The sequence below is a fragment of the Geotrypetes seraphini genome, chromosome 16 (genome assembly GCF_902459505.1).
Source record: "Geotrypetes seraphini chromosome 16, aGeoSer1.1, whole genome shotgun sequence".
NCBI lineage: Eukaryota > Metazoa > Chordata > Amphibia > Gymnophiona > Dermophiidae > Geotrypetes > Geotrypetes seraphini.
Window position 1 is genome coordinate 5,803,887 of NC_047099.1, and position 13,906 is coordinate 5,817,792.

The 13,906-nt window shown below is 41.9% G+C and overlaps 1 protein-coding gene and 1 pseudogene across 7 annotated transcripts in view; both read right to left on the reverse strand.

Moving 5' to 3' along the window:
* Positions 1-3,886: 3,886 nt before the first annotated feature.
* LOC117350385 lies at positions 3,887-6,142 on the reverse strand (annotated as a pseudogene).
* A 4,978-nt stretch (positions 6,143-11,120) lies between these two features.
* LOC117350934 (dehydrogenase/reductase SDR family member 4-like) overlaps positions 11,121-13,906 on the reverse strand; it is a 46,189-nt gene continuing 43,403 nt past the window's right edge. For 6 of the 7 annotated variants that reach the window (XM_033925687.1, XM_033925688.1, XM_033925683.1 and 3 more), the window contains one exon: positions 11,121-12,496. In XM_033925687.1, coding sequence (XP_033781578.1) covers positions 12,382-12,496 — 115 coding nt within the window. In that variant the 3' untranslated portion in view covers positions 11,121-12,381. The remainder of the gene's footprint in view (positions 12,497-13,906) is intronic. The other variant, XM_033925689.1, reaches the window with a different exon arrangement.

Here is a 13,906-nt window from a genome sequence, read left to right on the forward strand (position 1 = left end):
ATTGTGGCCGGCTTTGGGTATGTCCGGCAGGAGGGATTGAGCATCTCTCCTGCTGTAGTCTTGGTGGGGGGGGAAGGGGAGGGAGACAGGTGCTGGTTAGAGAATTGTGCTGTTAGGCAAAGGACTGGACCCGCTTATGCCTAAAAGGTCTTAGTTTCGGTGTTTGGTGAATTTTTGGTTGGGAATGTTTTAAAGATAGACGTAGTGGCGGTCTGGGCGATTAAATGCCTAAATGTACAGGTAGGCCATTATTGGGGGGGAAAAAAACAACCACATTCTCGAAAAAGACCACTTTTTTCAAGAATGGAAATTTCCCTGTTGCCAACTTTGGGCGCCTAGCACCTTAGGCCAAAAAGGGACTTAAGACTTTTTTTTTTTTTTAATATGCCCCTCCATGGATCTAACAACCAATATACAGTTTACAGGTTAAATTTGCTATAGTTACAGTGCAAGAACATAAGAGTTGCTGCTGCGGGGTCAGACCAGTGGTCCATCCTGCCCAGCAGTCCGCTCATGCGGCGGCCCCTAGGTCAAGACCAGTGCTCCTTGAGGGCCATTGGCAAATTATTGTAATGATTAGACATTTTCCACTGACAGTATATTTATACATAGGGGGGAGGGGGGATGGTATAAAGTTCTATTTAAAGGTTAATCAATAGATAATAACACGATATTTATATATTTTTGATTGAAATATTTGAGGGAAGGGTGGGTGGAGAGAGAATAAAGTTATGTATTTACGATGACAATAGAAAGAAATTCAAGTGATGTGTAAAACTTTTAAATGATGTAATATTGTGTACTTGTTGTAAGATGAAAAAATGAATAAAGAATTTAGAAAAGAAAAAAAAAAAAAGACCAGTGCTCCAAATGCTTGTCATTTGATTTTACTTCCTACTGAATCTTCAACGAGGGTATCGAACCCAGGGCCTGGCGGATTGTAAGGCCGCCACATCATTGGGGCTTATTTGTTTCAACATTACCCCTCCAAAACCTTACATTTGGGGGGCTTGTCTCGGTTCCTCATGAAGATTTTCAGCTGGATAAGTAGAATTTAATTTTTTCTTGTATGCACTGTGCAATAACAGAATGTTATGCTGCATAGACAAGGTGAGAGATGGTATTTTACACTCAAAAGTCCTTGTGCAGTTTTGATTGATTATTGAGTATAGACTGTGTGAGACAGGAATCAAAAGACCTAGTGAAACCCTTAAATTGTGGTTTAGACTGGATGACACATTTGTGAAAAGTTCCAGTAATACCTGTGTATTGTGGGTTTTATATTTGGTGAGATTTTACTTATCAAAAGGCTTTGTAGTTTTACCTGTGCCGGTTTGCATTTTATGATTTGCTGTTATATGCTTGTCAGAGTGTGTTGCATGTAAGAAAATTTGATTTAATATTTGTGCTGCTCTGAAGAGAAAGCTAGAGCAGTGGTTCCCAACCCTGTCCTGGAGGAACACCAGGCCAATTGGGTTTTCAGGCTAGCCCTAATGAATATGCATGAAGCAAATTTGCATGCCTATCACTTCCATCATATGCAAATCTCTCTCATGCATATTCATTAGGGCTAGCCTGAAAACCCGAATGGCCTGGTGTTCCTCCAGGACAGGGTTGGGAATCACTGAGCTAGAGAATCCAATGTGGTACAAAATTAAACAGTCCCTCAATTAAGATACCCCCACATCTGTACTAACAACTTTTACCTTTTTTTTTTTTTTACTTTGTCCTTTTTATTTTATTTCCTGTCAGTCTCTGCCCTGGTTAAGGACTAGTGCAGACTGGGCTGGAATTGGCAGCTGGCACCTCTGTTCTTGTAACAAATTTCTTGTATTTTTCCTGCTAAAGGTGCCTGTAAATTTCAGGTAGTAACTTTTGTATTTAAAGTGTGGGCAAGTGTGGCCATAAGTGTATTCATTATGCTAGTATACCCATGGCCACCACATATTTCTGTATAAAAAATGTCCCCTCAAATTCAAAGTAATTTTTTTGTAGCGCCAGAGAAGACAATTCCAACAAAAACTGTTTTGGAACATGATGATCGACACATGCCTCTTGTAAAGCGCTGTCAATGATATCCAAGGCCCCTTGTTGAGGGATGTTACTATATAGTGCCTCCAAGTCCATGGTCACCAACAGATTAGTACATTACTCCCCTGAAATTCGCGGGGGTTACGTTTGTGGAGTGGCCGCGAATGTTGAAAAAACGCTACTATCGGAAGAGTACTGTAATTGGCACTCCTCCTCCTCTCTTGCTTCGTCCTCAATTTAAAAAACAAAAAAGTCGCCTTCTACCTCCAGTCTCATGCATCTCATCAGACCACAGAAGACATAACAGTTTGGTCTTGAGCATGGTGCTGAGTGCTGACCTTCAAGGTTTCCCCACAACCAGCCCCAGCAAGGGTGCCCTGGTTGCCTTAGTCGGCAGCGTCTTCTGGAGATTGGTGGTGGTGATTTTTCTGCTCTACATGTTGTGGGAAGGGGCACAGGAGGCACGTGGCCAGGGAAGTCTGCGGGTTGGGGAAGGGAAGGCTGGGTGAGCATAGACAGCTTTTCCACTGGTCAGTCATTTGCAGTATTTTCTGACCGGAAGAGGCGGTCAGAAAATACCACGAATGACTGAGTCCGCGAATTGCTAACCGCAAATTCACGGGGGTATACTGTAGACTGAATGTCCTTAGTTTTCAAGATTCCAAGAAAATGTGTTGTGTCCTATACATATGATTTAGCTCTAAAAACTTTTGGTTTATGAAAATAATCAATAAATTTAGAAAGAGGTTCCAAAATAGTGCCACTCAGAGACACTAAGGTGCAACCAGGAGAGTCCACCAGTGATTTGTGCACCTTTGGAACAGTATAGAAAGTGGGAGTGTGAGTAGGTTTTGGGTGAGAAATTTCAACTCAGCCTTCATGATGTAATGAGCCTCAAAGGCAGTATTTACCTGAACAATTTGAATTTCAAGGGCGCTCGAGAAATGGGCCGCAACATGGCAGATGAGGTTCAACGTGGATAAGTGTAAAGTGATGCATGTCGGTAACAAAAATCTTATGCATGAATACAGGATGTCCTGGGCAGTACTTGGAGAGACCCCCCCAGGAAAGAGACTTGGAAGAATTGGTCGACAAGACGATGAAGCTGTTCGTGCAATGTGTGGCGGCGGCGGCGAAAAGGGCAAACAGAATGCTGGGAATGATTAAGAAGGGGATCACGAACAGATCGGAAAGGGTTATCATGCTGCTGTACTGGGCCATGGTGCGCCCTCACCTGGAGTACTGTGTCCAACACTGGTCGCCATACATGAAGAAGGACACGGTACTACTTGAAAGGGTCCAGAGAAGAGCAACTAAAATGGTAAAGGGGCTGGAGGAGTTGCCGTACAGTGAGACATTAGAGAAATTGGGCCTCTTCTCCTTTGAAAAGAGGAGACTGAGAGCAGACATGATAGAAACATTTAAGATACTGAAGGGAATAGACTTAGTAGATAATGACAGGTTGTTCACCCTCTCCAAGGTAGGGAGAACGAGAGGGCACTCTCTAAAGTTAAAAGGGGATAGATTCTGTACAAATGTAAGGAAGTTCTTCTTCACCCAGAGAGTGGTGGAAAACTGGAATGCTCTTCTGGAGGCTGTTATAGGGGAAAACACCCTCCAGGGATTTAAGACAAAGTTGGACAGGTTCCTGTTGAACCAGAACATAAGCAGGTAGGGCTGGTCTCAGGGCACTGGTCTTTGACCTGGGGGCCACTGCAGAAGCGGACTGCTGGGCACGATGGACCACTGGTCTGACCCAGCAGCAGCAAATTCTTATGTTCTTATGGAAAAGCATCATGAGTGGAGTAACGCAGGGTTCGGTGCTTGGACGTACAAGATCTGTGTATTTTCAGTTTTATTTGACAAAATATTTCAGTTTTCCAGCTGGATCTGGTATTGTTTCACTGCCAGGTTTCCAACCTACAGGGCAAACTTCTCCATGTTTGTCAGTGTACTGGAACATCTGGACTAGACGGAGAGTTTCGTCTACTGAACGGCCCACGGGAAGGTCGTTCATTAGAACTCCTTTATCGTCAATAACAAAAAGGCCTCTGAGTGCATGCCCTTGGTCTTCCAAGTATACTCCATAATGTTTTGATATCTGATGTGTTAAATCTGAAAGAATTGGAATCTGCATTGGCCCAAGTCCCTCTTACTTTTGTGGTGTGTAAACTGTGAATCCACCAAACATGTCACTACTTCAGTGTTTATAGTGTTGAATTCTTCAATCCTGTCACTGAAGGCGATAAGCTCCGTTGGACACACAAATGTGAAGTCAAGAGGGTAAAAGAAAAACACGAGATATTTTCCCAGGAAATCTCTCAATTTCAGCTCTTTAAATTCACCTTTGATGACTGCTGTTCCTTCCTAGTAGGGTGCTGGCTTGGAAACCCGGATTTTATCCTAACACGACATATACTGGGATCTAGTACCAATATACAGGGTGCCCACAAAAACACTCCTTGATTTTAAATCAAAACTTATTGGAATATGTTTATAAATAAGATGACAGCAAATACAAATCCCATAAAGCATGGTTAGCATGATCTTACACAATCGCTTGCACTTTCACCCTTATAAGCTGCCAATTGGTGCAGAAGTTACAACCTTCAGACAATGCAATGTGACAAAATGACCAGGTGTTCCTCAAGTGGCCCAAGAGATCACCAGACTTTACTGTTTGTGACTTTTTCTTTTGGGGGTATGTAAAAGACAGAGTGTACGTACCTCCACTACCCACAACTATGGATGATCTGCAGGAACACATCACTGAAGCTATAAACACAATCACGCCGGATATGCTTTGGAGAGTCTGGTCCGAGCTCGATTTTCACATCGGTTTGCTGAGTAACATGTGGGACTGTATATATCTGTGGATTACATACACATTGAGTGTATGTAATCAACAGATACCATATGAAACTTTATGAATTGGATGAAACTGTAGCCTCAAAGATGAAAGAATACTTCAATAAATTTTAGTTTTGTAACCATTTAAAATCAAAGAGTATTTTTGTGGGCACCCTGTACATTTATTTATAATCATCTGTCCTGGGCAGGGGAGTTAGGTGAAGTTGTTTGTTTTTATTGCTTTCCTAAAGATGAGGAGTCCCTTCAAGGGATCTGATCTGCAGAGGCAGTCGATTCCAGTGGTTCGGTATGAAGTGGGAGTAGAAATGTCATTTGGTGTTTTGCAGTTGAAGGGCATGACCAGGGGGTGTTTTGCGGCATATTTCATCCTGGGAGCAGAGGGACCTGTTCGGCACGTATGGAGGAAGTTTGGTCATCACATAGCCCAGCACCATGTCATTCAAGGATCTGAATGCTATCACCAGGCCCTTGAAGACACATTTGGCTGCGGCAGACAGTGAGCCGACGATAAGTCTTCATCTTTATATGCAATTTAGATGCCCAGTCTCCTAGTCTCACAAAATCCTTCTACAAATCCTCACAAACCTCTTTTAATGACTCTGAATAATTTTGTGTCATCTACAAATTTGATCACCTCACTTATAGCTCTTTTCTCCAGCTCAGTACACAGCTCCCAATACAGACTCTTGGGACGCTACATTATTGACCTTTTTCCTTTTCAAAAACTGACCATTTAGTTCCACTCTCTGTTCCCTCAACTTTTTTATTTCCTGAAGAAACTTTGACAAATGCTATTTGAAAACCTAAATACACTATATGATGCTTATTTTAGAATAAACATAAAAATAATCATGAACGTAATCATAAAAAGTTTGTATCCACAAAGGTTGAACCTGGACCTGACACAGTTCGCGTTTCAAATAAACACTCCTTCCTCAGGCGTCCAAAAGTGTGTCATATACAGGGAAACCACTGGAAATAACGGTGTGATGAGCAGCTAAACAAACTGCGTGAGCTCCTACGTGGTGGACTTTTGTTTTGGTTCCTGCACCATGTAGGAGCTCACGCAGTTTGCTTAGCTGCTCATCACACTGTTATTTCCAGTTGTTATTCTTAAGGTTTCCCTGTATATAACATACTTTTGAACCCCTGAGGAAGGAGTGTTTCTTCAAAACACGGACCATGTCGGGTCCAGGTTCATCAAACTTTGTAGATACAACTGTTTTATGATTACGTTCATGATTATTTTTATGGTTAATCTAAAATAAGCACCATAGTATATTTGGGGGAGAGTGTGGCACAGTAGTTAAAGCTACAGCCTCCACATCCCGAGGTTGTGGGTTCAAAACCACGCTGCTCCTTGTGACCCTGGGCAAGTCACTTAATCCCCCGATTGCCACCAGGACAGAGAGGGAAAAATGCTTGACTACTTGAATAAATTCATGTAAACAGTTCTGAGCTTTCCTGGGAGAACAGTATAGAAAATTGAATGAATGAATTATTTTTATGGTTGTTTATTCCTGCAGTTTTTTGTTCTTCGATTCGATATATTACTGCAGTTCTGTTGGATTTTTCACTTGTGCTTGCTTATTTTAGAATCGCTCTTCTAATTTTAAATCCTGATTTTACAGTGCCAGCATATATACATCTAAAACTGAAAAACATGCATCTGGCAAGTGTGTGTGTGGCTTGAGAGGACTACGGAAGGTCTTAAAAAAAAGAAACACCTATTCCCTCTTTTCAGAAGGGGAATACACCTCTATATCCATAAAGATAATAATAACAGTTTATATACCGCAGGACCGTGAAGTTCTATGCAGTTTACAATGATTAAAAGATGCTACAGATTGAGTAGAATTAACAAAGTTAACGGCTAATGATAAACAGCTCTAGAGATCAGATATTATGGACTAATGGCGGGTAGGAAGCAGAGGGTAGGGGTGAAAGGCCACTACTCGGACTGGATGAGGGTCACGAGTGGTGTTCCGCAGGGCTCAGTGCTCGGGCCGCTGCTATTTAATATATTCATAAATGATCTAGAAACAGGCACGAAGTGTGAGATAATAAAATTTGCGGACGATACAAAACTATTTAGTGGAGCTGGGACTAAAGAGGAATGTGAAGAATTGCAAAGGGACTTGAACAAATTGGGGGAATGGGCGGCGAGATGGCAGATGAAGTTCAACGTTGAGAAATGTAAAGTATTGCATGTTGGAAACAGAAACCCGAGGTACAACTATACGATGGGAGGGATATTATTGAATGAGAGTAACCAAGAAAGGGACTTGGGGGTAATGGTGGACATGACAATGAAGCCGACGGCACAGTGCGCAACAGCCGCTAAGAAAGCAAATAGAATGCTAGGCATAATCAAGAAGGGTATTACAACAAGGACAAAAGAAGTTATCCTGCCATTGTATCGGGCGATGGTGCGCCCGCATCTGGAATACTGCGTCCAATATTGGTCTCCGTACCTTAGGAAGGATATGGCGTTACTCGAGAGGGTTCAGAGGAGAGCGACACGCTTGATAAAAGGGATGGAAAACCTCTCATACGCTGAGAGATTGGAGAATCTGGGTCTCTTTTCCCTGGAGAAGAGGAGACTTAGAGGGGATATGATAGAGACTTATAAGATCATGAAGGGCATAGAGAGAGTAGAGAAGGACAGATTCTTCAAACTTTCGAAAAATAAAAGAACAAGAGGACACTTGGAAAAGTTGAAAGGGGACAGATTTAAAACGAATGCTAGGAAGTTCTTCTTTACCCAACGAGTGGTGGACACCTGGAATGCGCTTCCAGAGGGCGTAATAGGGCAGAGTACAGTACAGGGGTTTAAGAAAGGATTGGACAATTTCCTGCTGGAAAAGGGGATAGAAGGGTATAGATAGAGGATTCTGCACAGGTCCTGGACCTGTTGGGCCGCCGCGTGTGCGGACTGCTGGGCACGATGGACCTCTGGTCTGACCCAGCAGAGGCATTGCTTATGTTCTTATGTTCTTAAGATTGTACAGGTCAATGATTGTACAGATTGTGGGCTAAGACTGTACAGATCAATGATGGGATTTACATCTTCTACCTGGGAGATCTAAGTTTCAGAAAAGAGTTCCTATTGCGCAGTGCTCCCTTAATCTCTCCCCCCCCACACACAAAACCTACGTTACAAGTAAGTAACTACACTTTCCCTTCCCCTCCAGGTCCCTGTGTAGCAGTAGCAGCATTTTCCCCCACCCCCCTTTCCCTTCTCTTACCGCAATCTGGCCTGCTCCGTTCGGCCCCTCCCCCTTCTTTTACTGCGTTGTCCTGCTCGATCTGGCTTGCTCCTGACCCTCCCATCCGACCCTCCCACTGCCGACAAACCTCCCGGCTCCAGCCGCGTAGGCAGCACTTTAAACACGCTGCTTCGCGGCCTTCTACTGCCGATTTCCTCTCCCGCGTCTGTCTCCGATGATGTCAGAGGAAATCGGCAGTAGAAGGGCGTGAAGCAGCGTGTTTAAAGTGCTGCCTACGCTGCTGAAGCCGGGAGGTTTGTGGAGGGTCAACAGGCAGAGCAGGGGTGCTCTCCACCACTCAGTTGCTGCCACTGGAATGCAAACAGGGCCACGAGTGTGGGGCAGTTGTAGGTGGCGCAAGCGCACTCCTTCCGGCCACGGACATACGGAACACACAGGTGGGAGTGCGCATGCACCGCTTAGGGTTTTATTATATGGCAATGGATACTGTGCTCTGTGACAGTTTGGGGGAAAATGTTTACTACATTACATTAGTGACTTCTATTCCACGTATACCTTGCAGTTCTAGGCAGATTACAGAAGATAACTGGACATTTCCAGGAAAAGTTACAGGAAGCAGTGCTAATTACATGGTTGAGAGTTTGCTTGGAAAATTACAAGATTGGGAACAATAAGGATATGTTTTAGTTTTTGATAAATTTTCTGAATAGCAGGGTTTTAATTTCCCTTCGGAATATTTTGTAGTCGGACATAGTTGTCAGTATGTTTGAGAGGTGGTGGTCTAGTTTCGCTGCTTGCATTGCTAGAAGGCTGTCGTACATCTTCTTGCGCCGTGTGCCTTTGATTGGGGGGGTGAGTAAATGGGGGTCTGAGTTCTCCTAGGTCTGATTGATTTGAGTGTAAACAGCACCTAAATGTCCATTTTTTCAAGTATTTTAGGAACGAGCTAAAATCAACAGATCCTGTTTTAAAATACTAGCAGAACTTGAGACATCCCAACCTGGGCGTCTTAGTTTTTGCTTGTATGTTCTTGCTAAAATGCTGCTCTCCATCAACAGCATGTTTTCCTACACTGTCCAAAAAATCCTAATAGATTGGTAAGTCAAGGCCATCCTTTGCTGAACATATTCTCTTTCTCATTAAGCCGTATCTATTTATATGGTAGTAATTTTGGTTTTTTTAGGCTTACTGATCTATAGTTTTCCCAGGTACTTTAGATGTTTCAAATGTAGGATAGATTATGAATCGCAGGGTACCAATTTCATGTTTGAGTTCTTTTAGAAATCTAAGGTAAATCACTATATAACAAAATTGTTTTTTGTTCCTGGATAATAAGTGTTCTTTCTTAATTGCCTATGCCACATTATAGAAAATGGCTACTGTTCCCCTCAAAATTTGTTTTTGTGACCAGGACATTGATATGTTGAAATTTACCTTTTTTGCAGAACATTCCAGATTGATTCTAAGTTGAGTAAACTTAGGGGCCCTTTTGACGTCTAGGCTCGAGCAGTGGAACTGTTAGATAAAAGTGTGCAAGTCACAGATCAGAGGAAGTGTTACCAAGCTTTTTCCACCTTCTTCATCCATCAAGATGGGCTCTGCTTCTGCCACAATGTGACCAGTCTGTTTGAGGCAACTGGAATCGCCTGCAAGCCGAAAGAGAGGCATCTCTTCATTGACAGCTCATCCAGGAGCATCAAAGCCATGCTATTCCATAACAGGATCAAGTACCCATCTCTTCCACTGGCTCACTCAGTACAGCTCAAAGAGGATTACAACAGCATCAAGACCTTACTAGGTGCCTTGAAGTATGAGTATGACTGGGAGGTCATCAAAGACTTTAAAATGGTGGTATTTATAATGGGTCTCCAAGGCAGTTTTACCAAGTTTCACTGCTAACTCTGCCTTTGGGACAGCAGGGACACAAAGGTGCACTATCAAAGATGAGACTGGCCACAGTAGACAGAGTTTTCTGTGGGGAGAAACAATGTCAAAAGGGAACCACTTGTGGACCCCCAGAAGGTGCTGACACCACCATTGCACATCAAATTGGGCCTAATGAAACTAATTTGTCAGAGTTCTAGGTAAGGAATCAGCAGCCTTCAAGACATCTTTCCTACTCTATCTGAGGCAAAGGTCAAAGCTGGTGTCTTTGTTGGACCACAGATAAAGAAGATCCTGGAGTGCAAGGAATTTCCCAAGAAGCTAACTAGGAATGAGAAAGTGGCTTGGAACAGCTTTGTTGCAGTATTTGAGGATTCCTGGGCAATCACAAAGCCAAAAATTACATGGAGTTGGTTGAGAATCTGGTAAATTACAGTAAAATGGGCTGTAGAATATGTCTCTCAAAGTCCATGTCCTTGATGCTCATCTTGAGACAATCAAGGAGAACATGCCTACTCAGAGGAGAAAGGTGAATGCTTCCACCAGGATATACTGGATTATATGCTCTCTCGGGTTTCCGCAGCTGGCGTCGTGCTTCCTTCAGGTTTCCGGGTCTCGCTGCATCTTATCAGGTAGAAACTGACATTGCTGACTTTCTTCAGGGTATGCAATTTGTCATGGTAAATAGTGAGTCCACTGACCTGACTGGACTTCGAACACCACTACCAAGAACGATATAATGAGAATATGATGAGAGACTACAGCTGGGGGCTGATTCGTGAAAGTGACTTACAATATAATTGCAAATCTTGAAAAACTATTCACTTCTAAATCTTCTGTTGTCATCTTTGTATAAAGTCAATAAAATACATGTTGTGATTCATATGTTGCTTTTTATGACTATACCAATAAAAAGATAAAAACTCAGTGTTTTCACATTTTAAATAGGTAAATTGCAAAATCTGACTATCTTGGTCACAAAAGCAAGGTATTATTGTTTCACGGAAACAACAGACATTTTCTATACTTTTTAGGCATAAGCAAGTAAGAAAGTACACTTACTACACAGGAACAAAAATTGTGTTATATAGTGATATCATCCAGTCCTGGTGATTTCTTTATTGAACATTCTGCAACATAACAAAAATGGAACACAACCCTCCAAAAGAACAAAATAAACAGAATCCTCATCTATACAACAAAAGCTAGTCTGACCTCTACAAACACCCAAGCAGTCCTGGCGATTTCTTATTTTTCAGTTCTCCAATTGGCAATACTAGATCTTCTGGTATGGATATGGCCCAATATATCCTCCTCGGTAAAGACCAAAGCAAACAATTCATTTAGGTTTTCTATGTTCTTGTCCTCGTAAGTACTACCTTTTCTCTCTTTGTTTCTAGCTCTCCAATTTACTCCGTCATTGATGTTTGGCTTCAAACATACGTGTAAACATTTTTGGTACGAGTTTTTGTCTAAACTTCTTTTCAAATTCTCTTTTGCTCTGCATCTAGTTTGCCACTGCTTATGCTCATCCCTACTTTCCTCATTTAGGTCTGCTTTCCAGTTTTTGCCAGATGCAGCGGGCTAAGATGAACTAGGTTCAATTCCCACTGCAGCTCCTTTATACCTTGGACAAGTCACTTAACCCTCCACTGCCCTAGGTATAACACCCCCCCTCCCTTTAGAGTGTGAGACTACTAAGGACAAAGAAAGGACCTGCATATAAGAATATGTAAACTATTTTGATTGTATGTCAGAAAGGTGGTACATTGAATGCTAGTTTTAAATTCTTTTATTCTTTATTTCACCTCAGTCACATTGACAGTTGTTTGGTCTTTGACCTTTTTTAATGCCCAGCCATCCTGCAATAACTGATATGTCTCTCTGCTGACATATTCAGGGTCTGGTAAACAAAGGAAAGAAACTATTTTATATTTATTTTATTATTTATCTCACGCCTTTCCAGTGGTAGCTCATGATGAGTTAACATTTAGATACACAAGGTACAGTATTTCCCTGTCCCAGGAGGGCTCACAATCTAAATTTGTACCTGAGGCAATGAAGGGTTAAATTATTCACCTAAGGAGCTACAGCTGGATTTGAGCTGGGTTGCTTTGGTTATCAGCCCAGTGCTCTAACCACTAGGCTACTCCTCTACTTCTACTATCCTAGTGCAGTTCATTTATGAAAAAATTACAGGGAAAATGAAAAATTGTGGAATCACATTATCATTTATTATTGAAGTTGGTCTTCTCCATTCTGAGTCCCAAAAGTGCATTACAGCAGGCCAGGGCTCAGTGGAGGTGCTTCACACAAAATAAGTTTTAAACTATTCACAGTATGCTTTGAATACTTTTGATCTTCTTCAAAGACGGGACTTGGACCCTCCTGCGACCACAACCGTCTCCCCATTGATGTACGCAGCGTCTGGCGAACAGAGGAAAGAGACTATGCCAGCACAATCCTGTGCTTCTCCAATTCTGGGTGAAACAACAAAGACAGGGCAGAGGTCATAACTGCTGATGTTACACTGCCTGCACTTAAACTGTCTAACCACTGTCAAAATTTCCAGCAAAAAAATTGCTACCAAGAAACATTTTGTATTTCATTGGATGTTTTCCTTCCAAATCAAACCATTGTAAAAAAGGTCAGTGAATTCTCATTGATTTGAGTACTATACATATGACATAGGGACTTTGTGTATCTAAGTTCTTTGAAAATGAGCCCCACAGCCTTCTGTAAAGGACCTTATTTATCTGTTCTGTATTTAGATGGCATCTTTGTCTGGAGTGTCTTAGAACAAACACATTTTAAATGGTACAGAATGGACAGAAATTACAGGAAAACTGGATGCCAAAAGATGAGTTGAGACACTTGCTTTGAAAGAAGGTGATAGGCTGGGCACAGAATCCCTCCAGGGCTCTGTTTTGGATTTAGCCATCACCTTTCCAGTAGTAATTCAAAGTGAGTCACATTTAGGCACAGAAGGTATTTCTCTGCCCCTAAGAGAAGCAATTCTATTGGTGCCTTCAGTTAAGACTGATACTGAGGTTATAATTAATGCAGGGCAATAGATGTTAATTATGATTCCGATCAGTGTCCAGAAGAAACAGGACCCCTTTAACAGTTTCAAAATACTTTGCAATTATTTACACATTTAGTATGACCTTTGAAAATACATTAGTTTCAGGATTTTTTCTTAGTTAATTCATAATTTGTGTTCAAAGTGTATTCCTTCAACTTTAACAAATTCATGAAGCAATTGGCTCAATGAATTCTGGAGTTTTGTTAAGAGCTCAACTGTTTTGTGATACTAAGATCCTGGGGAACTGGGTTCAATTCCCACTGCCGCTCCTTGTGACCCTGGGCAAGTTACTTCACGCTCCACTGCCTCAGGAACAAAAAAACACACATTAGATTGTGAGCCCCCTGCATACTTCTAGTGGCAGTTTATGTTTATTGAAAGCTTCTATACTGCTACTAATGACTAGGAAGTCAATTCAGAGCGGTTTACATGAGCTTCTGAAAAGGTGTTACAATACAGAGTTAGCGTGTTTTGAGATGGTTTTCAATAGTAGTGGAGCTGCATCCTGTTGAAAAATAAAGTACTGTACTCGGAAACATCTCAAATTTCAGGCAGAAGTTTCTGCTGCAATAGGATGGTTTGGAAAAATGCTCAAGGCCCCTTTTTTTCCAGACACCACACTGTATGTTTCTTCAAAAGCTGACAACCCATCCAATGGCAATTTGTGAAATGGGTTTGCAAGGAAGCACACGTGACTGACATTGAAGTTCCCTTACAGAGTTCAAGTTTCTCTGAATGATCCATTGATTGAATTGTTGAATCTAACATATCATCCACTAAGCTAAGCAAAGTTATGGATAAGAAG